Below are 23,987 nucleotides of genomic sequence, written 5' to 3'. Positions count from 1 at the left end.
TACATACTAAGCCCAAACCCAACCTAAATGCCCTGCCATTAGTCCTGTCCAAATTTCTGAGGCAAGTCATAAGCCCCTTTTTCTACCACACACACAAAAGGTTGAGATGAATGCTGTTCATACAAAGAAAGTTCAGGTTCTGAAGCTGAATGTGAATCACAAGAACCTTTGCACTGGAGTTACTGCTAAGGCCAGACACAGATGCACACAGCTATCTGCCATCAATAAATATTACACTGATTCTTTCAGAACAATAGGAATAATCCCAGAGTGGGAAGTCAAAAGGAAGAACTCCACAATTATGGGAAAAGTTGAGCAGTAAGGTGTCAACAGGTCAGCGTGTAAAAAGAATGAAGGCAAGGTACAAAGAAGGTGAACGGCCATAAAACCAGCCGGTCAACAGCAAACCAAATAGCTCTCAGACAGTTCCTTGGCACAGAGCACTCTGAAAGGGCTGTTGGCTGGCTCATTTCTAAATGAGTTGATTGCTCCTTCAAAAGGGAGAAAAACACAATTCTCTGGGCCAAACTCCCAAAGAAGGCAACAAAATGTGATGGATAGAGTACTGAAAAAGGGGAATCTGTAGGACAATGATACAATACTCGCTTATTACTAATCAAAGTACAAATTTGATCAAGTCACAACTGGGGCTGGTATTCAGAACAGGTGGGTGACTATATTTTTCCCACAATTTGAAGATTAATCAATCATCTCTCCCTTTAAAAAAAAAAAAGTTCTAGGTTAACCACAAATTCTCATATTCCACTATTCTCCTCCATCATAAAAAGAGTATTCATGGGAGAATTCCCTGGAGGTGCAGTAGTTAGGCCCCCATACTCTCACTGCCAGGGTCCCAAGTTCAATCTCTGGTTAGAGAATTAAGATCCCACAAGCTGCACAGCACAGCCCAAAACAAGCAAAAAAAACCCCAGTAGCCATGTAAACAAGAATTTACCGTACAGCACATGGAATTATATTCAATATCCTGTCATAATCTATAATGGAAAAGAATCAGAAGCTACATACCTGAAACATAATACTGTAAGTCAACTATAGTTAAATGAGTATTTCATTCCATCTACATATAGCAAAAAAAAAAAAGAGTAGCCACAAAATAGGATAAATGTATGAATACTAATTAATTAGCTAAAGCACTGTTTCATTGCAGTTGGCACTGAGAGTTAAAATATCTGAGTGAAAATATAACTTTAAGACATTAAGCTGCTGAAACTGAAAGATGCAGATAATTTCAAAATCACTCTTAGTAAATACTTATCAATCATCTTCCATGTGCCAGGTCTTATCAAACCAAACAGTACATTATTAACATGCTAAATTATATTCACTGTCATATGGGTCAGTTTAAATTTTAAATGGCAGTGCCCCTTAGCAACTAAGCCCATGTGCCACAACTACTGAGCCTGTGCTCCACAACAAAAGAAGCCACCTCAATGAGAAGCTTGCGTACCGCAACGAAGAGTAGACCCTGTTCATCACAACTAGAGAAAGCTCACGTGACAACAACAAAGACCCTGCACATCCGAAAATATTAAATAAGTAAATTAAATTAAATTTCAAATGGCAGCTACAGTTAAACAGCTAAACCACAGGCGTATGTTGTGTGCACACACGAACATATTTACTGAGTGCATACTCTGTCCTTGGAGAAGGAAACAGTAACCCACTCCAGTATTCCTGCCTGGAGAGTCCCATGGACAGAGGACCCTGGCGGGCTATAGTCCATGGAGTCACAAACAGTCAGACACAACCCAGAGACTAAAAACAACAAGTAAGAGTACACGGTAGAAGAGCCAGGAACCCACATCATACCACTCCGAAGACTGTGTTCTTTCCACTCCATTACAAATCATGTGGCCTGCAAAAAACCACAAGCCCTAAACAAATCATGCTTTCTTAAAGAGAAAAGAAAGCAGAAGAAAAGCCACAAGACAGATAAAGGAAATAGAAGATGCAATAGGAAATCTATAGGAATTCAATTAGCACCCTGACCTAGGAGCACAGAGCCAATGAGTTCCACGGGCTGATGGCTTGCATATGGAGAAAACGAATACCACCTTGTACATACACATCTAAACCAAGGCAGGAAAGCGGGCACAGGGTGAACAAGGAGCAGGCGTATCAGGGCCGTTCCTCTGCACCTACGTACCCCGAGCTCTGCACCCTCCCAGTGAGACCCACAGCCGACCGTCCAGAGCCACCTCTATCAGGTGAAAACTGATCTCTGGAGGAACTTTAGACTAGGAGAAAAACGAGCCCTTTCGCCCTTGCTACTCACCTTTTCCAAGGTAGATCATGCCATACTCTCGCCCCTGCGGAGTCTTGTTTTCTATCGTGAAGCATACTTCTTTCCCAATCAGCTTCTTCCGAAGGAACTCTCGAGCAGGAAACGCCCAGGGCTGAAAGACAGAACCACCACGTTCAGGAGCCAGGCCGTTTTCACATGACACAATCAACACCCAAGCAACTTCACTCCTTCAACAACCTAGCAATGCACTAGGCCCTGAGGAGCAGATAAAAATGAAACATACACAGCCTGGCTCACACAATCAGGGGGCTCCTAAAAAACGAAGCTCTAACTGTTGGTGTAACTTGCACCAGCCCAAAAAACAGGCACTGTGGTTTCCCAGGCAGCAGCACCAGGACTTTCCCCACCTCTATCACTGTCTATTCAGAACCACAGTTTACTTCTTACTTAGTAACAGGCCCTGGTAAGGGATCAGCTTGACAACGGTGATCCTTTCCTCTCACCCGTTAAAGACCCTGACACAGGGCTGAGCCACACATCCACATTGTGTGTGTACAAATAGAGCTCCCATGTGATTTGAAGATGCTGTGCAAAAGGATGCTTTTGCCTCATCACTTTGGGGATGGTACAGACAAAGGGAGACGTCTCTTCTGAAGAAGCCCTGTTGCAGTCAGGGGTCACTAGCACTTGAATTTACAGTCTGAACATAGCTCGGTGCCCTAAGTTCCCTTAGAACAGAGTTTAAGAAGGACATGATCTGCAGAAGTTCACGGGAAGAAACAATTAACGTATAAGAGGGCAGGGTGGTATACAATATGTATGCGTTACTACCTCCTGGAGCCCCAGAACATGGGCTCTGCATAGTTAAAGGCAAAACAGTCCATCACTGACCAGAAAAGGAAGCGTCTGCCTACCTTTTCAGTCCATGAAGATTATTCCACGGGGTGAGCCAAGAAGCTTTTCTAGAAGAAAAACATCCATGACTTCCCAGAAACCAGAAGCCAATTTAAAGGTGGCAGTCCACCAACCTGCTGGGCCCGTGTTCACAAAACCAGTACTGTCAGCCAACACCAACTGTGGACAGTTCTGGGAAGAACTAATCCTGAGTAAGTGCTCTTAAAGACACAAAAACAAGCCTACTCACTCATTTAACACACTCTTCTCAAAGCACCAATGACCAAAAGAGCCAATCACTCAAAGGCAATATGGAGCTCACCATATTTTTATCTCCTGTTTCCACCCTTTGTCCCACACCATAATAATGGAAGCAGATACCTGTAACCAAAGAGTCTCATGACTGATGATGAGCCCAAATACCAGCCACATCACAGAAACAAGTACTAAACCAATTAACAGAGCCTTGTACATTTTTATCACCTTAGTGATTCACTTACTCTAAAAACATCCTCAGCCATTGATCGAATGTCTAGGCTTCAGTTTTTGTGGGGTTTTTTTTAGGCTTCAGTTTTGAGTACTACACTAATACCCAAAGTACAGTAATACACTGCTTCCCCAAATGAAAAGCTCTGACAAAACAAAGTGCCCCTAAAGGAAGCCAAGACTTCGGTAAAAATTCATTTATCAAGGGTCAGTTCACAAAGAAATAGCTAACCCCTGTGGGGAAACCTCCAATTTCTACCAACTAGGCAGAATTACTAAAAGCTTTTAAGGCTTGCAGAAGGGGCACCCTTCTCTCAGGACTTCTTTTACAGCTGGTCAGTCACTGGGCAGTAAGAGAAAGCCACACTGAGGTCCTGAGAAGGATGTATAACTTATCCTGGAAGGAAAATGATCTAGCTTCTTTAATCTTCCAGGCTTTGCAAGTTGTATTTCATCCAGGGTTGGGCAAATTCAATAACTGGATAAGGTACAGGCCAAGAAGAGAGGCAACTGGGATATTCAGGGAAGCAACTGACCACATCATTGCCTCCCAATGCAACAGAGCACTCCAAGAGACAGTCCTGTCCACACAGAGGACAGTCAGCAGAAGGCTACCCCATGGAGAAGGCTATCGCAACAGCGCCTCCCAGAACCACCCTACATATAGGGAAGCTGACTCAAAGCATTCATCCACCACTTCCCAGGTGGCTCAGTGGTAAAGAATCTGCCTGCCAGTGCAGGAGACGGAGGTTCGATCCCTGGCTCAGGAAGATTCCCCTGGAGTAGGAAATAGCAACCCACTCCAGTACTCCTGCCTAGAGAATCCCATGGACAGAGGAGCCTAGCGGGCTACAGTCCATGGGGTCACAAAGAGCTGGACATGACTGAGCATGCACACATTCATCCACACGGTCCACAATGGCCCCATAAGAAGAACCACTGTGATCTAGTCAAGTGATGTCCCAGAACTCCATCTACAAAGCAATGGCTGTTAAGTGGCTGATTCTCAAAACTGCCTCTTCCCTTCAGAAAGCCCAGTAGCAGGTGATCTAGCAGTTTGCTCTCCCAGACCCACACAAGATTCTGGGCTCTACCGTGATGAATGGAATTTTAATTCCCATTTTTCCTTTGCACCAGGTAGACTCCTAAACTACTGAAACAAGATTAAATCCCACAACAATGTTAAGACCTCAAAGCTAGCTAGTCCATCATCCCACTGTACCACCTGTGTATGTAATTAATCCCTCTCTGGCCCAGCCACCTCACCGTCCCAACTTTCAAAGGCTCCACTGAACGCACAACGACTATGACATTCATTTCTGTATTTCGCATGAAATCAATGTACAGCTTCACACATAACGAGAGCTCAATCAATTTGTGGGAAATAAACATATAATTCCCACAGTGGCTATAAATGCAGTGTCCAGGCTGCCTAGAGTAGCTAGGCAACGCCAGGGATTAGCCTGGAACTGGGCAGTGATGGCTGGGGACAGGTAGCAGAGCTGCTTTGATTGCCACAATACTTTGGAGACAGCTAAGTTTCTTTGAAAGCAGATATGAAAGAAGGCAGAGAATAATCAAGTGCATGATATTTGGGACAGTGATACAAAGGGAAGCAAATGGGCAAAAACGTTCTTGACTCTGTCTGAATGTGAAAAACAACTAGACCTGCTCCAAAATAACGGAAAGCCCGAGAGAAAGCCTTGCCACGTTCCACAATCTACTGATCCTCAAAAGGAGACACTCGGGTTCCTTCTCCTTGTTATTCACTGAAATGCTTCCTCACTGGATACCTGCTTCATGTCAGGCACTGACTAGGCAAAAAAACAATGATATGAGAGAAGGTCCCTCCCCTCGAGGGGCTGACAATCTAGTAAAAAGACACAAGAGCATTGAGCAGGATGACAGCACCAAAAGGGGATAATGAAAGGAGATGTCAGGAGGGACTTCTCAGGGGGCTAGATCTTAACAGATGATAGCTGATCACCAGGGCACAAGACAGAGAAGGAGCTCCCGATGGCGGGAGCAGACTGAGCCACGCCTCGAGCCGGCAGGACTTGGGTGGCCTGTTAGGAGACCTGAATACTTCCTCAGGGTTGGGACTGCGCATCCCAGAGTGGGTTCAGTGAGAGAAGATTAGAAGCCAAATTACAGAAGGGATTGTATCCCAGGCTGAGGCATTTACATCTATCCAAGCAGGGATGAGGAATTGCTGAAATACCTGGGAGTAACACTGAGTCAGGGAAAAAATGAAATTAAGTTTCAAAAAGATCTGACAGTATCAGTGAAAGGATTAGAGGACAGGAAAATGAAGGCAGATAGACTGTTCTCTCAATATTCCAAGCACACGTTCAGAGTTGAACAAAGAACAATGGCAGTTGTAATGAAGCTTCAAGAATGGAGAAGAGAAATTTTTAAGAAGGCAGAATCTCTAGTCCTCGATAAAAGCTGGGGGTGTTTTCAGAATTGGGTTACTAGTTGGCATCACTCCTTACTTGAGCCAGAGAAACTTCAAGGGCATGGTAGGGGGAAACCACATCACAGCAAGGCAGGGAGAGACTAGACTATTAGAGAAATAGTGACTGTGGCTGACAAAGGGTGAACTTTGCAGGTTTCTAACACTTCATGTCACAGGGACCTCGGAAGAGTTGCTAGGAGAAACTGAGTTGCTCTGGAAGAGACAAAAACCCACTAACTCAGCTATAGAAATATAAGAAACTAATGAGAGTGGGGGTCAGATTACATGGTGTTCTTTCAGCTGGGATAGTTCTGGCAAGATCTTATTGTACCATTGCACAGGCTACAGCTAAGAGATTTTAGAACCAGCTCCAATTGGCCTTGATCCTCACCCACGAAACAGGAAATGAAAACCCAACCCTTCTTTCCTGGAGGCAACCCTGCTTCTTCCTTCTGGGAAAATAAGCTTGATTGGCTTTAGCCAACCAAGGTCAACACTCTTCTCCTGTGCGAAGCAGGCAAGCTGTTACACGACACAAAACTGAAAGGAAAGAACTATTCAAAACATTGGTCAAGAAAAGCAGTTAGCAGCCAAAATTTGAAAAGTGCTGAGAGACATTTATTCTTCAGTACTTGGACTAACCGTACGAGAAGTGTTTCTAGTTGCAGAAGTTAAACAGCACCAGTGATGACCACATACCTCCCCAGTAGCTCAGCAGCAAGAAATCTGCCTGCAATGCAGGAGGCCCAGGTTCAATCCCTGGATCAGGAAGATCCCTTGGAGGAGGAAATGGCAACTCCCTCCAGCATTATTGTCTAGGAGATCCCATGGACAGAGGAGCCTGGTGGGATACGGTCCATAGGGTCGCAAAGAGTCAGACACGACTGAGTGACTGAGCACACAAAGATGACCACAGCTAACATTTGTTAAGTACCTTACAGGCCTGTGCGAAGCATTCTCCACTATCTTGTTTAATCCTCACTGAACAACCCTGAGGTATACGGTTATTCCCAATACTTGTGCTTACTGAGAGAAGGCCAGTGGAAAATCACTGATCTTCTACTTAGTCATTATCCCAAGAATCTAATTGCTGATGACAGAATTGGGGATGATTTTTCCCTATTTCCTGAACACTGTTTCACTATCTTAAGTCCAACAAAATGCTTTTTATTACAGATGAAAAAACTACATGTTTTTCCTTAAATGCCTGCTTATATGGATGGTAAATGTCTCTAGAGACTCAAGACTATAGTAACACCTGTAGTGTCCAGGGAGATGAACTAGATTTTTTGCTGTGCATCCCTCTGAATTTTGAAGGTGAAGGATTTAAACATAAATAAAGGAGCTCGGCCATAACCAATACCAACCTCAAAGAGCTGAGACTACCTAGGAAAATTCTAAGCTGTTCTAAGAGAAAGAGGGTAAATCTGAAAAGGCTGATAAATCTGGAAAGGCTCTAAACTTATGGGAAAGTATATGAGGAAAAGAGAAGGGGGGGTTACTGGGATTAAAGGCAGTGAATGCATAAACTGAGACATGCCACAGTGGGTCTATCACTAGTCCTGTGACATAAAAATACTCAAAATATACAGAAAAGAAAGTACACCAAATGTGCAGTCAAGGAGGAGACTGGACTATCACCAGGGTCCACAGGCTTGCAAGGAAAAGCACCTACCTCGTCCGGGGTGTCTTTTGCATCAGGTTGTGCGGCAGCTGCCCTGCGGGCAAGGTTTCCAGCGCGAATGTTGCTAAGGTTGATCTGCCTCTCAGGAGGAGGCCCCCCACGAGGCTGCCCGCGGACAATGATGGCGCACCCTGAGAGCACCTAGGTTGGGGGGAGAAACAAAAATTTAGCCATTGAAAGGTAACATCGCCATAACAGAGATGGTCCACTACTGTATCCCCAACATCTAGAACAGTACACAGCACTCAAACATTTATTGAACGACTGAATGAACAAGATTACTTTCAATTTTTTAAGAGAAATACCTCCATAAAACCTTGGGCTTGATTCCAAAGGGACTGACCAGAAATACAAATGAGAATTAAACAAGATGATAGAAAAGTCAGAAAAGATTGGAGGGTGAAGAGGCATGTGAGTCATGGAGACAGCCTTTGCAATTTCATCCCAGCAAGCTGACCACCGCCTGTGCTCTTTTCAATTATTAAGAAGCTAATGTCTCCATCCACACATGCTGTTCTACGATGGGAAAAGCAAACAACAGAAGAAGGCCAGAGAAAAGTGGATGTTGAAGGAAGAAGCCTTGACATGCCACCCACACCAGCCAGAAGGACCCGAGGGTGCCCAGGGCTAACGTGCAAGTAGTGTAGCCAGAGACCAGGACTCAATACTCCCTCTGCATTCAGTGCTCAGAGTCAAGGCTAAAAGAGAAACACAGAGTCTAGGCTAAAAGACAGACACAGTGCTCAGAGTTTAGGCTTAAACAGTCTAGGCTAAAGGAGAGCCTCTAGAAAACTCATGACCTCCATGATGAAAACAGGGCAATCGAAGAAGGACCTTCGGGCTCCCAAGCCCAACAGTTCCCTCCCTCTCTCTGAAGAAGGATGTCTAGCATACCATCGACTTGCAACTATGGAAAGAGCTCTAAAGCCCACTTCAAATATTTGCAGGGAGGAAGGAGAAAGGGTTTCACGTGGCAGAAGAGAAGAAAAGGCACACAGAAAAAATGACAAACATCACCCAAGTTATTCAAATTCTTTGCTCAGCGAGGCACAATCTCATCACCAGCGAGGCACAATTTCATCACCAGCGAGGCTTGAGCAGCACCTTCGCTTGAGCTGAAAGGCTCAATCCCATGTTTCAAAACAAATAGCTGCTGAACAAATAATTAGAAGGCTGGAGAGCCCTGCCAGTGTAGAACTTCACGGCAGACTAGACCACGGAGTTTTCTGTAAAGGAAACAGTCCTTGGAAAAGAAGCTAACTCAGAGGAAAAAAAGAAAGAATAGGAAGGGAAGCCACTTCGATAGTCATTTGCTTAGCTGACTTGTCTCCCTCACCTCTCCACCTTAACTCATGCTCTAAATTGTGGGCAAGTAGCACAAATAAAGAACTGTATTAAACATATATGCATTGGGTTGGCCAAAAAGTTCCTTTGAGTTTTTCCATAAGATTTTATGGAAATACCTGAACAAACATTTTGGCCAACCCATTACATCTTAAAGAATAAGAAACAACAACTAAGTAACCATCACCCAAGTTAAGAACTAGAACACTGGAACTGGAACTAGAACTGGAACACTTCCCTGGTGGTCCAGTGGTGAAGAATCCACCCTCCAATGCAGGGAACGTGGGTTTGATCTCTGACTTAAGATCCCACATGCTGTGGGGCAGCTAAGCTCAAGTGCCACAACTAGCAAAGAACCCCTGGCAGCAAGGGGGACCCAGTGCAGTTAAATTTATAAAAGAAGAACTAGAACACTGGCAGGACCTGGGATACCACATCCCTCTTAACTCGCAGCCCCTTTTGCTGACCACCACTTCTATTCTAACCACCGTGACAACCTCTCTCTTGCTTTTCTGTAGTGTTATCCTTTGTGTATATGTTTCCATGCAATATGGTGCGCTTCCTCATCTCCTATTTCTAATCTCTATATACACTGAGTCGACAGCATGTATACCCATCAGTGACTTGCTTCTTTTGCCCTTTTTTGGTAAGACCCAGTCATGCCAAAACACTATTCACTTTTGTGGCTGTACAGTCTTCCACTGTATGAAGCTATCCTACTTTCTTACAGAAACTCTGTCCGAAAAATACACACATTCTAATTGAAAAAAAAAAAATAGTAACATCTCATTATCCCCAATAACTTAAAGCACATAGACCTTGGTCTACACCATGGCCTACAACTCCCTGGCTACACCATGACACACATAATAAAAGACTATCTTCCTTATCTAGTTATAAGTCATTTTTTCATTTTTATCCTCTGTGATCGAGTGTTACCAGCAAGCAAAACCTTACAGCCTCCAACCAAACAGCCTTTCTTGAGAACCCATACCCTGGGCATCATCCCAGGGATCTGACACTCTAAAAAGACAAGCCCTCAAAACAAAGTAAAGCCAAAGAACAGATATACTACAGCACAGGATGGCTGATGTTCCTAAAATGAGAAGGGCCAAAGAAAGAAAAGAACTTGGAAGTGACTCATTTACAGTCAATTCTTCACCAAGTGGCAGAAAAACAGCACATTGTTGAATATCTGCCTTGAAATCATCCATGTACAGTCTCCAACAGGACTGAGGAGCCCACAGCATACAAAGCAGAGTTCCTGTCTCAAAGGCCTATTCCTTGATTCTTGTCAAGTTTTCACGAAAACTCATAAAGCTCTCCCAGAAGACCTAGAACGTCTTGGAAAGCCCAGCTAGATGCTCGCCTTGGCTGAGCAATGAGCACTGACCCTGGCTAAGAAACAATCTTTATTTCTCAAGCCTGACAAAACCTGCTGAAAAGCTCAAGAACAGAATGGCTGATAGGTACCCTCTTACTCCCCTTAAATGCCAGCAAGGTGTTGCCTCTAACGCCCTCAATCTAGTCAACGAAACCCCTGGGGGACAGTGGGTCTGTAACTATTATCCCAGCCCCATAAAGAGCTTTAGTAAACAATTTATATGACGGAATTTTGAAAAACCTCCTTTGTACACTCCCCCTTTTCACCTTGAAAGCTATTCTGAAGACTGCTGTCAGAGCCTCCTTGCTTTTTTTGCACCAAATAGGCCATTCAGGCAACAGTCCACATTTGAATTAATCTTAGAGAGAGATGACTTTATAGGCTGCGCAACGCCTAGTGGGTTGGCCAAAAATCAGATTCGTCAGGTTTTTCCATAAGCTCTTGCGGGGAAATCCAAATGAACTTTTGGCCAACCCAATACTACTGAAGGTGAAAATGTCAGCAGCAACCACCAAGTCAACCTTCCAAGGACAGATATTCACTGTGTCAGGCACTGCTATTCCTGTTCCCCCAGGAGGAGAGGACTAACATGCCTACATCTTTCCTCTGAAACTCTCTCCCTGTCATTCATTTGGCCACAGCATTAGTGATGAGATAGGAAAAGACTGTCTACAGACCATCATGGAAGGAAGAGACCTGTCTGCATGGAAAGAATTCATTTCCTTCCTATTATTTATGCAAACTGAAATAGGTCAAAACACATTCCATCTCTGTTTTTTTGTTCTCTCCATTTCATCATCTTCCAAGTACTCTTCAATTCCCGCCACCTGTCTCACTTGTCAAAAGTCTTTATTCAAGTTCTTCCTCAATAAAAATATTTAATGGTCTTCTCTTACCTAAGTTTCCCTAACGAATAAAGCCAAGAGGAAGGTCTTCTGGGGGAAAAATATTTTAACTGTCTTTAAGTGAAATATGAAAAAGACCAATGGTCTATATATCAAACTTTACATGAATCTCATATGGCATGAAAACAAGTCATTTTTCTTCTGTAAGTCACTAGATCTGACATCTAAGTTGATCACTTACAATTTTATCCACTGATTAATCCATTTATTCGTTCAACACAAATTTACTGAGTGCCTTCTATATGCCAGGCATCGTTCCAGGGAACATGCCTCGAGTGAACGAAAACAGACAAAAATGTCTGCTCCTGGAGAGCAGACATTCTAGTGAGGAGAGTCAGATAAACAATAAACAAGTAAAATACTGTTTGTTATTCAGAATTTTAATTTCAGAAGAATAACGTTAAGATTGAGAGGAAACTGTCAGGGGTAATTGTTCTGCCAAAGCTGTACTGATTCATGTTGCAAACTTTCATGGATGTGGCAATTATCCTTAATTGCTAATTTATAGGGCATAAAAAGCAATTCATATGGTAACTGCTTTATCCAATTATATTAATAAAATGACATATTCTAGAGAAACGATCTGATCTTAGCCCTACCTGATACACCAGGAGGTTTGTGAAAACAGCTGTCACAACGAGTCAGTTTGATTGAGGTCATGAATTAAGACAGTTCTCAGCTCTGCCAATAAAGGTTGCAGAGAAACGTGGTGTGATCCAGAGAACCTGGCTTCAGGGCACGAGTCCGAGGCTGACAAAGACTGAAACAAGTCAGCTGAGAAGGAAAATGGGGACTCAAACTGATCAAACCCACTAAGAGTTTACTAGGAGAGTTACCTAACAGTGACATACTTTATAGGCCGCAACTGAAATACTGCTCAGCAACAGCAACCCCACCTTAAATCATCTCTAGACACTGATAAATTGACTTGGTTTAATTCTTAAACGCCCGACCACAAACACCAGAAGACAGAAAGTCTCTTATACAAAAACCTAGCCACACCACACTTAGGGCAAAAAAAGTGATGGTACAGAAAACCACATGCTGTTCTTAGTTGCTCAGTCATGTCCAACTCTTTGCAACCCCAGGGACACACTCTCCACTCTCCATGGGGCTTCTCCAGGCAAGAATACTGGAGTGGGTTGCCATGCCCTCTTTCAGGGGATCTGCCCAACCCAGGGATCGAACCCAGGAATCCTGCACTGCAAACAGATTCTTTACCAGCTGAGCTACCAGGGAAGCCCCATAGAAAACCATAAATATGTCAGTAAAACCAGAATTTTTTTTTTTCACAGCACCAAGAGCAAAAATCTTCCCTTAAAAACCATATCTTACTAGGTGAGAGTATCTTGTTAGCTCTACAAGGAGGACTAGCTGAACAGATTTATCTGCCTGTTTAGACATAACAAGAATATCTTAGTCATATCGGCCAATATGAAGATCCAGTATAAATAAGGATAGGACTTCCCTGGTGGTCCAATGGTTAAGAATCCACCTTGCAATGCCGGGGACACGGGTTTGATACCCTGGTCCAGGAAGATTCCCACACATCATGGAGTAACTAAGCCCATGCACCACAACTACTGAGCCCACACGCTCGAGAGCCTGTGAATGGCAACAAGAAAAGGCTCAATGAGAAGCCCACTCTCTGCAACTAGAGAAAGCGTACACGCAGCCACCAGGACCCAGCACAGCAAAAAATAAATAAATAAATCTTGAAAAGAAAAAAAAAAAACAGGAGTAGGGACAGTCACCTGATGAATACCAAAATGTTACAAAAAGGAAGCCCAAAATAAACTCAAAAATGTACGGTCAACTGATTTTCAAAAAAGGTGTGCAGACAACTAGGAAAGAACCTTTCAACAAAAATTGTACCAGTAAAATTGGACTGCTGTTGTTGTTTAGTCCAACTCTTTTGTGACTCCCAGGCTATGCTTTTAGGCTTCAGCAATACGTGAACCGTGAACTTCCAGATGTTCAAGCTGGTTTTAGAAAAGGCAGAGGAACCAGAGATCAAATTGCCAATATCCGCTGGATCATCGAAAAAGCAAGAGAGTTCCAGAAAAACATCTATTTCTGCTTTATTGACTATGCCAAAGCCTTTGACTGTGTGGATCACAATAAACTGTGGAAAATTCTGAAAGAGATGGGAATACCAGACCATCTGACCTGTCTCGTGAGAAACCTGTATGCAGGTCAGGAAGCAACAGTTAGAACTGGACATGGAACAACAGACTGGTTCAGATAGGAAAAGGAGTACGTCAAGGCTGTATATTGTCACCCTGCTTATTTAACTTATATGCAGAGTACATCATGAGAAACGCTGGGCTGGAAGAAACACAAGCTGGAATCAAGATTGCCGGGAGAAATATCAATAACCTCAGATATGCGGATGACACCACCCTTATGGCAGAAAGTGAAGAAGAACTAAAGAGCCTCTTGATGAAGGTGAAGGAGGAGAGTGAAAAAGTTGGCTTAAAGCTCAACGTTCAGAAAACTAAGATCATGGCATCTGGTCCCATCACTCCATGGGAAATAGATGGGGAAACAGTGGAAACAGTGTCAGACTTTACTTTTCTGGGCTCCAGAATCACTGCTGATGGTGACTGCAGCCATGAAATTAAAAGACGCTTACTACTTGGAAGGAAGGTTATGGCCAACCTAGATAGCATGTTTAAAAGCAGAGACATTACTTTGCCAACAAAAGTCTGTCTAGTCAAGACTATGGTTTTTCCAGTGGTCATGTATGGATGTGAGAGTTGGACGGTGAAGAAAGCTGAGCACCGAAGAATTGATGCTTTTGAACTGTGGTGTTGGAGAAGACTCTTGAGAGTTTCTTGGACTGCAAGGAGATCCAGTCAATCCATCCTAAAAGAGATCAATCCTGGGTGTTCATTGGAAGGTCTGATGTTGAAGCTGAAGCTCCAATACTTTGGCCACCTCATGCGAAGGGTTGACTCATTGGAAAAGACCCTAATGCTGGGTAGGATTGGGGGCGGGAGGAGGAGGGGACGACAGAGGATGAGATGGTTGGATGGCATCACTGACTCGATGAACATGGGTTTGGGTAGACTCCGGGAGTTGGTGATGGACAGAGAGGCCTGGCATGCTGCAATTCATGGGGTCGCAGAGAGTCGGACACGACTGAGCGACTGAACTGAACTGAACTTTGTGACTCCAAGGACCATAGCCCACTAGGCTCCTCTGTCCATGGGATTTCCCAGGCAAGAATACTAGAGTGGGCTGCCATGCCCTCCTCCAGGGGATCTTCCCGACCAAGGGATAGACAGACCCCAGTCTCCTGCATTGCAGGTGAATTTTTTACCACTGAGCCAACAGAGAAGCCCTGGGAAAACTGGATATCCAAATGCAAAAGAATGAAGCTGGATCTCCACCTCACACTATATACAAAAGTTAATTCAAAGGATCAAAGACCTAAATATAATATGAAGCTCTTAGAAGAAAACATTGTGATGGTGGATAATACAATTGATTAGGCAATGACATCTTAGAAAGCACAAACAACCAAAAACATTATGCTTCACTGGATACTATCAAGAAAGTGAAAAGACAATATTCACAAAACATATCTGATAAGGGTCTAGTTTCTGGAATAAGGAAGTATCATAATTCAACAATTGAAAATGGGCAAGAATTTGAACAGGTATCTATTCAAAGAAGATACACAAATGGCCAGTAAGCATATGAAAAGATACTCAACATTATTAGTCGTAAGGGAACTGTAAATCAAAACCACAATGACGTATCATCACTTCACAGTCACTAGGGTGGCTACAATCAATAAGACAGACAAAAGCAAGTGGTGACAAGAATGTGGAAAAATTAGAACCCTGATACACTGTTGGTGATGCAGTCACTTTGGAAAACACTCTGGCAGTCCCTCAAAAGTCAAAGAATTATCCTATGACCCAGCAATTCCACTGCTAGGTACATGCCCAAGAAAATAAAACATACATCCACACAATATCTTGTACACAACTGTTCATGCCAACATTATTCATAAGAGCCAAAAGGATCAGAAACAATCCAAATGTCCATCAAGTGGAGAATGAATAAGCAAAATGTGGTATATCTGTGAAATGGGATATTATTCAGAAATAAAAAAGAAATAAGGCACTGATTGATGCTATAGCATGGATAAATCTTGAAAACATGCTAATTGAAAGAAGTCAAGACAAAAAAGCCGCATATTGAATAATTCTATTCATATGAAATGTCCAGAACAGGCAAATCCATAGAGATGGAAAGTAGATGAATGGTTCTCAAGGGCTGGAGGAAGAGAAAGGGAGTGACTGCTAGTGAGTCTAGGGTTTCTTTTCCTTCTGAGTACCAATGAAAAATGTTCTAGAATTAGACAGTTGTAACAGTCTTGTGAATAATTTTAGGGTATGTACATTTATGTGGGCTTCCCTAGTAGCTCCGCTGGTAAAGAATCCGCCTGCAATGCAAGAGACCCCTGTTCAATTCCTGGGTCAGGAAGATCCCTGTAGAAGGCATAGGCTGCCCACTCCAATATTCTTGGGGTTCCCTTGTGGCTCAGCTGGTAAAGAATCCACCTGCAACGTGGGAGAACTGGGTTCGATCCCTGGGCTGGGAAGATCCCCTGGAGAAGGGAACGTTTACCCACTCCAGTGTTCTGGCCTGGAGAATTCCACGGACTGTATAGTCCATGGGGTCACAAAGAGTCAGAGACAACTGAGTGACTTTCACTTTCATATTTATTTCAATAAAAAAAACTGCTAAGGTCCAATATGGATGTACATTAATATGACATAAAATATCTATTTCACCAAAGGGGTATTTCCATATCTTGCAGGAAGATTAGACCCTTAGCTGAACAACACCAACAGGCAGCTGACTCAGACCCAGAAGTCAGGCATGGTGACTCACAACAGAATGAAGGGCTACTGTAAACTTTCAAATTCTCGAGAAATAACAAGGTAGAAGTCATAGGAAAGAAGCCAAACTTTAGTGAAATCTACAAAGCCCGAAAAAGGAGAAAGATGACCAAAAACAACACAAATTTTTTCTTCGAGACAAGGAGAATGAACTCCTTCCCTCTGTGGCACAGAAAGAAGAACCAAGGTCACTGAACTAAACAGTCTATAATACCATCTGGAAGCTTGCCAGGGCCACCACTCAGAGGGTGCTTAGAGGACAAAGGAGCAGGCCAGTGACTCTTCTCCAGACAAGGTACCCTCTCCACCTAAAAATGCTTTCAGGGGACGGGGAAGAATTGTTGTGTATGTTAATGAAGCAAAAAACATCTAAAGAAATGGAATGAAGGCAAGCGTAGAACTTAAAAAAACTAACTTGGGAGAAAAATCTCAGAAAGTATATCAGGAAAAAGCTTCCTGGCAACCAGAGCTATTGCCTCTCTTTCTTAAAAATTAAAAAGTCATCTGGACAAGGAGCAAGCAATCCCAGAAGACTGTAAGCCGTGTGGCCTGGGAGGTCTTTCCCAGCATACATGCCAACATGGCCAGCTTCTTCTTTCTTTTTCCGGCAAAAGCCAGAGGCAAACCTAAATGAGAGGGGCCTGGCACAATGACCTGGAAGCCCATGGCCTTGTGGCAGCCCACTTCACTTGCGCTGAGTGCACCAACTCATTCAGGAAAGATGACCACAAATGGCTGCTCCAGGGCCGGCTGTACCAAGAACTGGACCTCCGTTTGGAAAGAAACGAGTTCAAGTCTCAAAGGGGACTCTAACAAGAGAGCAGCTAAGCCACAGCACCTCAACAAGGTCCATTTATTGTACAGACGAAAAATCTGCATGTGAGACAGGTAAAGGTAACTTTTGCTTAAAATGAAATTGATGGCAGGGCAAGGACCAGACCTGAAGTGTCCAATTCTGATGTTCCACTATGTCACATGTAGAAACATGCAATTGAGGAGCTCCTGTCTGTTAAAACGGTAGGTGAGATGACCTACTGATTAAATCTTTTCCTCGGTTAAAAATCTCTATTTCCATGTGCCAGCCAAGCAGGTGTCAGAGACTGTCACTAAGCCAGCAAAGCTTCCATGAGCTGGCTGCCCCAAACCAAACCAACACTTATTAAACACTGCCATATGCAGGGAAAGCAGGCTTACAGTCCCAATTTTACAAAACACCCAAAAAGAGACACAAAGGAAGCAAACTTCAGAATGAGAAAAAGCAGGATCGGCAAACTACAGCCCACTGGCCAATTCCGCCCTACCACCTGTTCCTGTACAACCCACGAGCTAAAAATGGTTTTTACATTTTTAAGTGGCTAAAAAAAAAAAGGAGAAGAATCAAAAAGATATTATGTAACACATGAAAAGAGTATAAAATTCAAATTTCAGCATCCATAAATAAAGTTTTATTGGAACATGGCCACGTTCATTCATTTATGTAATTGTCTATCTGCTTGCTTTCACACTGAAACGCCAAAGCTGAGTAGTTGCTACAGAGTCCGTATGGCCTGCAAAGGCTAAAGTATTTACTACCTGGCCCTTCACAGAGTCAGCCTGCCAGCCTCTGATATAAAACATTATGACAGGGAGTGAGATGAAAACTAGTTTTATGGTAGTCTAAACGGTATGTGCACAGCAAAAATAAATTCTGGACGACCACTTCAAGTTACACAGACTGCTCATCTTTATAATCAGAGAAGGGGCAGTAGTAAGCGGCAAAAGAATTTAGTTTCAGTATCAAATCCACGTCAGTGGTGATTTTTGAATGTTCATTGGTATTAGCCTCAATTTCCTCATTAATAAGTATATCAGGACGGGTGTCACGAAACCTAAACAAGGGAATAAAGCCCTTGGCACAGAAGTTGGCAAAAAGACCCAATAAATAATAGCCAATATTATTGTGATAAGAAATGGTTTGGGAGTTTCCTGGTGGTCTAGTGGTTAGAATTCAGTAGTTTCACTGCCGCAGCTCAGGTTCAATTCCTACGGGGGGAACTGAGATCCTGCAAGCTGCTTGGCATGGACAGAATTTTTTTAAAAAAGAAAGAAATGAAATGGCTCAAAGTGTGGTCTGAAGTAAAGATTGGAAAAATAAATGTACCATAGAAAAAGAACTGTTTCCTCCTGGGATTTCAAAGTAAACACCAAATTCATGGAAATTCTCCCACCATTGAATTTAACCAGAAAGAATTAGGGAAATGACCCATGATCTCACTCCCCTCCATTATCACCTAAGATTCCCACTCTCTAGGAAAGTGATTTCTGAACCTTTGTCCTCAGAGATTATCATAAATAAATATCATATCTTAAGTCTATTGTTATTGTTGTTTAGTCACTAAGTCGTGTCCGACTCTGAGACCCCATGGACTATAGCCGGCCAGGCTCCTCTGTCCATGGGATTTCCCAGGCAAGGATACTGGAGTAGGCTGCCATTTCCTTCTCCAAGGGGATCTTCTTGACCCAGGGATCGGACCTGTGTCTCCTGCATTGGCAGACGGGGTTTTTTTTTGTTTTTTTTTTTACCACTGAGCCACCAGTGAGCTTCAAACATGACAAAGTTGTCTTGACAATCACAGCCTCAGATGACCATGACTGTGAAATCAGACAGTCCTAAGCGAAACACTGTGATATTCCCTCATCTGTACGTGAGGACACTATTACTATCACCTTTTCTGCAGGTTGTGGTTATTGAGATGCCTCACAGTAGCTGACACCTAGCAGATACTAAAGAAATAAGGGCACAATGGTCTCTCTTCCCTTCCCTCTCTACTGTCCACCCCTCTCCACCTTTACAATGCTCTGCAGGGCAGACACTCATTTTACAGATGAAAAAACTGTGGTACATCAGGACTAGAACACAACTTCTCCCAGTGTACTTTCTAATAAACTGCAAATACTAAACATTTGCTATGAGAATTATGCATCAAAAAAGTGGTGACACATTCAAAACACCAAGCCTGTGACTTGCACAAAGAAAGCCTCACCAGGAAGGAACTGGTTCAGGTTCCTAGAAGCCAGCAACCCCACAATGATCCTCTACAGAGCCAAGTCCTCACCACCCACGCTGAGCTCCACTGTGCTCGAGGAACCAGAGTCACTCAGAAATCAGAACTCAGCAGGAACTATGTGGCAGGCAGAGGCAAAGTATCATTCCCTAAAAATCCATTCCAGCTGTCAAGTTTTTTAGAGTAACCATCACGTGTGAAAATTAGCAAAGGAAGAACCAAAAATTAACTGACTCCAAGCTCCAATACTCTGGCCACCTGATGCAAAGAACAGACTGATTGGAAAAGACCTTGATGCTGGAAAAGATCGAGGGCAGGAGGAGAAGAGGGCAACAGAGGATGAGATGGTTAGATGACATCATGGACTCAATGGACATGACTTTGAGAAAACTCTGGGAGATGGTGAGCTCCCTGGTGGCTCAGATAGTGAAGAATCTGCCTGCAATGTGGGAGACCTGGGTTCAATCCCTGGGTTGGGAAGATCCCCTGGAGGAGGGCATGGCAACCCGCTCCAGTATTCTTGCATGGAGTATCCCCACGGACAGAGGAGCCTTGAGGGATACAGCCTATGGGGTCACAAACAGTCAGACACAACTGAGCAACTAAGCACTAAGCACAGGAGATGGCGAAGGACAGGAAGCCTGGTGTGCTGCAGCCCATGGAGTCGCAAAGAGCTGGACACGACTGAGCGACTGAACAAGAAGAAGAACATAAAAGTGATCATCTGAGCATCACAGGACTTTGAACACTCAACCAAATGTTTAGGGTCAAGTACTCAGACTGTTAAAGCTAAAGGAAAATTACTACAGTCATCAGGGCTTTTGCGTGGTGATCTTGCTGTTTAAAATGGCTCGCAGGCATCACAGTCCTGAAGTTTTCCTAGGCACAAAGAACGCTGCTGTGATGTGCCCTAACAGAAAAAGTATTAGACAGTTTTCGTTCAGGTACAAGTCATAGTGCTGTTGCTCATATGTTCAATGTTAATCATATTAAGTAAGAGGACTTTAAACAGAAGCATGCAATACTGTGAAAGTGAAAGTGAAAGTCACTCAGTTGTGTCCAACTCTTTGTGACCGCATGGACTCTACAGTCCATGGAATTCTCCAGGCCGGAATACTGGAGTGCACAGCCTTTCCCTTCTCCAAGGGATCTTCCTGACCCAGGGATTGAACCCAGGCCTCCCGCACTGCAGGTGGATTCTTTACCAGCTGAGCCACAAGGGAAGCCCAAGAATACTGGAGTGGGTAGCCTATCCCTTCTCCAGGGGATCTTCCCAACCCAGGAATCAAACCAGGGTCTCCAGCATTGCAGGCGGATTCTTTACCAATGGAGCTGTCAGGGAAGCCCAACACAAGATCATGTATCTATCACTTGATGAAAATGCAGTGACCAGAGGCTCATAGGAACAAACTCAGTATTTCCCACAGAAGCAATGGTTCGAAATTCACTAATTTAGTGCTTGTGACTTGATGGAACATGCGTGTGTGTGTGCATGCTAAGTCACCTCAGTCGTGTCTGACTCTTTGGGACCCCACGGACTGTAGCCTGGCAGGGTCCTCTGTCCACGGGATTCTCCAGGCAAGAATACTGGAGTGGGTTGTTGTGCCCTCCTCAAGGGGATCTTCCCAACCCAGGGACTGAACCCTCTCCTGCGGCTCCTGCATTGCAGGTGGATTCTTTACCACTGACCCACCATGGAAATCCCTGATAGAACCTAACTACCGTGAATGATGCCTGTATGTTATAAACACAAAGAGGAGGACATGGCAACTAGGGACTCTGGGTGAAAGGGTCCCAAGAGTCACTTGCACTGTTCTTACAACTTTCCTGTACGTTTGAGATTATTTTAAACTAAAATTTCAACACCTTTTTCAAAAGTGGAAAACATACTATCGGCCGCTTTAGAGTCTCAATTACTGAACACATCCCGAGAACTCGATCTCCTTGGTGGTTCCGAAAACCTCTCTTGCTCCCCTCCCTCTGCACACACAACCAAGAGAATGAAAGTCAAACTGAAACTGAGCAGGACTCTGTACCGCCTTCACAGAAGCAGTCTCCCAGGCCTTCTGGAGTTCCAAAGAGCAGGCACCAGCAGTTACTCATTAGGGAAGTGAGCGGGTGCAGAAACGAACAAAAGTTAAGTAGGAAAAGTAACGCGACAGTTCAGCGATAAAACAGAATTCTAGTTCCTCCTTGAGGGATAATACACAACCATCTGACACATATCTTTGAGCTGTTTTGCAGCAGCTCAGACCCTCACCCGGATCGAGTATGGTGACAACAGGCTGTAGACTGTCACCAGAGGGTCAACGGTTAAGATTCACATCACTCTGTTACCTCACCACCAATCAATCAGAAGAAAAGTCATATGCCATGAAGCCCTCACCCCAAATGAGGGAGGGATAAACTGGAAGACTGGGATTGACAGATACACACTACTATACATAAAATAGATAACTATTAAGGACCTACTGTATAGTACAGGGAACTCTACTCAATACTCTGTAATAGCCTATATGGGAAAAGAATCTAAAAAAAAGTGGATACATGTGTATCCATCACTATAACTGATTCACTTCACTCTACACCTGAAACCAACACAATGTTGTAAGCCAACTACACGCCAATTAAAAAAAAATCATTTCCTGGCAGCCATCAAAGAATTCAGGTGTTTTGAGCACAAGCAATCTTGTTTGGCACCCAACAAATAAACACTGTACTTCACCAAAACCCAGTGTCAGTTAACTGGCTTTGCTGTGCGGTAAAGCGGATCCAAGTTCAGTTCAGTGACAAAACCATTATTGTCATATAATGGCAATAGTGAAGGACCATATCTTCCCATGATCCATTCATCATCACTTCATGTTCCTCTCCCAAATGAAATAAAATGCTAGACATGTTCCAATCACAGAATTTCAACCTCTGAGCATACAGTTCAAAAAGGCTATGGCTCCCAAAAAGTATCTTGAATTTTAGGGAGATGCCCTTTTCCTTCCAGTGCGAGTTTATCTAGTGGGGATTTGAAAAGCCTGCATGTGTGATCTAATTAGGCTTTACATTCAGAAAAGCTGAAAACCCCTTAACGTCTCAAAAGTTTTGAGATACAATGTGTGAGCATTCAGAGTTAGAGTAACTGTGAACATTCTCTCAGAGGCAAGAGCACCATACATATTTTTAGTATGCTGTTGTTCAGTTGCTAAGTGATATCATCCGACTATCTCATCCTCTGTCACCCCCTTCTCCTGCCCTCAATCTTTCCCAGCATCAGGGTCTTTTACAATGAGCTGGCTATTCGCATCAGGTGGCCAAAGTATTTTCGGTTTAAAATCTTGTAATCTTGATGGTAATCCCTTTCCCCAGGGAGTTGGCCTTCTTTATCATCAAAAAAGAATCTGATTGTCAAAAATGATGCCTGGGTCCCTCTCTCTAGTCTAAAAACAAAGGGAAAGATGTTTTGGGAAATACCAAGAGAAATGTGTTAATTTGCAAGACACCAGATCCTGAATTTAGATTTTCTCTTGTCCTTACCAAATCCTAATTTCCTCCTCCTGCTAGCCACACCTCTGGCCTTCTCTACAATGCAAGCTGTCAGGATCAAGATGCCAGGGGAGCAGAGGAGTATTTTCAGCCAGCACAGGGATAGGGCAGGAACAATAAGTCTCTACAGCTAATCAGCTATGCTTTGAGTACACTGAAAAGTTACATCACTGCAGCTAACATGGCTACAGATCAGGTGGAGTGGGGGCTTGGGGAGGGGAGGGTGTTGACCCAGCTGAACCCCATCATCTTTCAACTGTAACAATGAAGGGGGAGAAGGAAGATGCACAGAAAGCTCCTGAAGGCACTAATAGACCAGCAATCACCTGAGAGCTTGTTGATACTGCAGGCTCAGACCCTACCTGAACTTTCTGATTCAGAATCTGTGTTTTAACAAGATCCTTGGGTGATGGGTTCGCACAAGGTTAATCCACCACCACCACCACCCCTTTATTCTCCACTCTGCCTGAGAAATCTGCCTGGCTCAGACAGGTCCTCCAGCCAATTTGGCTCAAACTTTTTATTCAGAGAGGCCTTCCCCAGACTAGGTCAGCTAGATGCTGCATATGCTCTAAGCCTCTGTATTTCTCTCCCACAGAATTCACCACATTAAATAGCATAATGGATTGTTCAGTAGCAGTTTTCCACTCCTCCATGCAAGCTCTCTCCGGGCAAGGACTCCATCTATCTTGTTCACCATGGTAGCCCCAGAGCCCAGAACAAGGCCAGAGACAAAGTAAGCATTCAGCAAGTGTTTTTTCCTGAATAAATGAATGGTCCCAGTATGTATCAAGCACAAGTATCAAGTGCTAGACTTTGGAAAGAAGGGACAAAAACAATTAAAACACAGTCCTTGTCCTTAAGCAGCTCAGAGCTTAGTGGATTTCTGCTGAAGCTAATGAGAGCCAAGCTCTTGAGAGCATGCACTGCACTCAAGGTGTTTTCCCTGTTTCTCTGCCAAATGACAACAGGTAGACCAGAAGTTCTCTAAGGCCTTCCAGGGAACCAGCCCCACTCCTCGCCCTGGAAGACCTACAGGCAAGTATGTCCTCACCTAACCCTCCCT

The 23,987-nt window shown here is 43.7% G+C and overlaps 1 protein-coding gene across 2 annotated transcripts in view; it reads right to left on the bottom strand.

Annotated features, from left to right (window-relative positions):
* The window catches only part of SND1 (staphylococcal nuclease and tudor domain containing 1), a 425,720-nt gene that overhangs the window by 384,361 nt on the left and 17,372 nt on the right, over positions 1-23,987 (bottom strand). For both annotated transcript variants that reach the window (XR_014066017.1, XM_081531207.1), the window contains exons 2-3: positions 7,780-7,929; positions 2,297-2,417 (exon numbers count right to left, since the gene is read on the bottom strand). Coding sequence is in view for 1 of the 2 variants with exons in the window: in XM_081531207.1 (XP_081387333.1) it covers positions 2,297-2,417; positions 7,780-7,929 (271 nt within the window). In the remaining variant the exon portion in view is untranslated. The remainder of the gene's footprint in view (positions 1-2,296; positions 2,418-7,779; positions 7,930-23,987) is intronic.

This window comes from Giraffa tippelskirchi, chromosome 10 (assembly GCF_054371585.1).
Source record: "Giraffa tippelskirchi isolate mGirTip1 chromosome 10, T2T-mGirTip1v1.2.pri, whole genome shotgun sequence".
Taxonomy (NCBI): domain Eukaryota; kingdom Metazoa; phylum Chordata; class Mammalia; order Artiodactyla; family Giraffidae; genus Giraffa; species Giraffa tippelskirchi.
The sequence above is the reverse complement of the archived record's forward strand: the minus strand, read 5'-3'. Positions and strand labels throughout refer to the sequence as shown.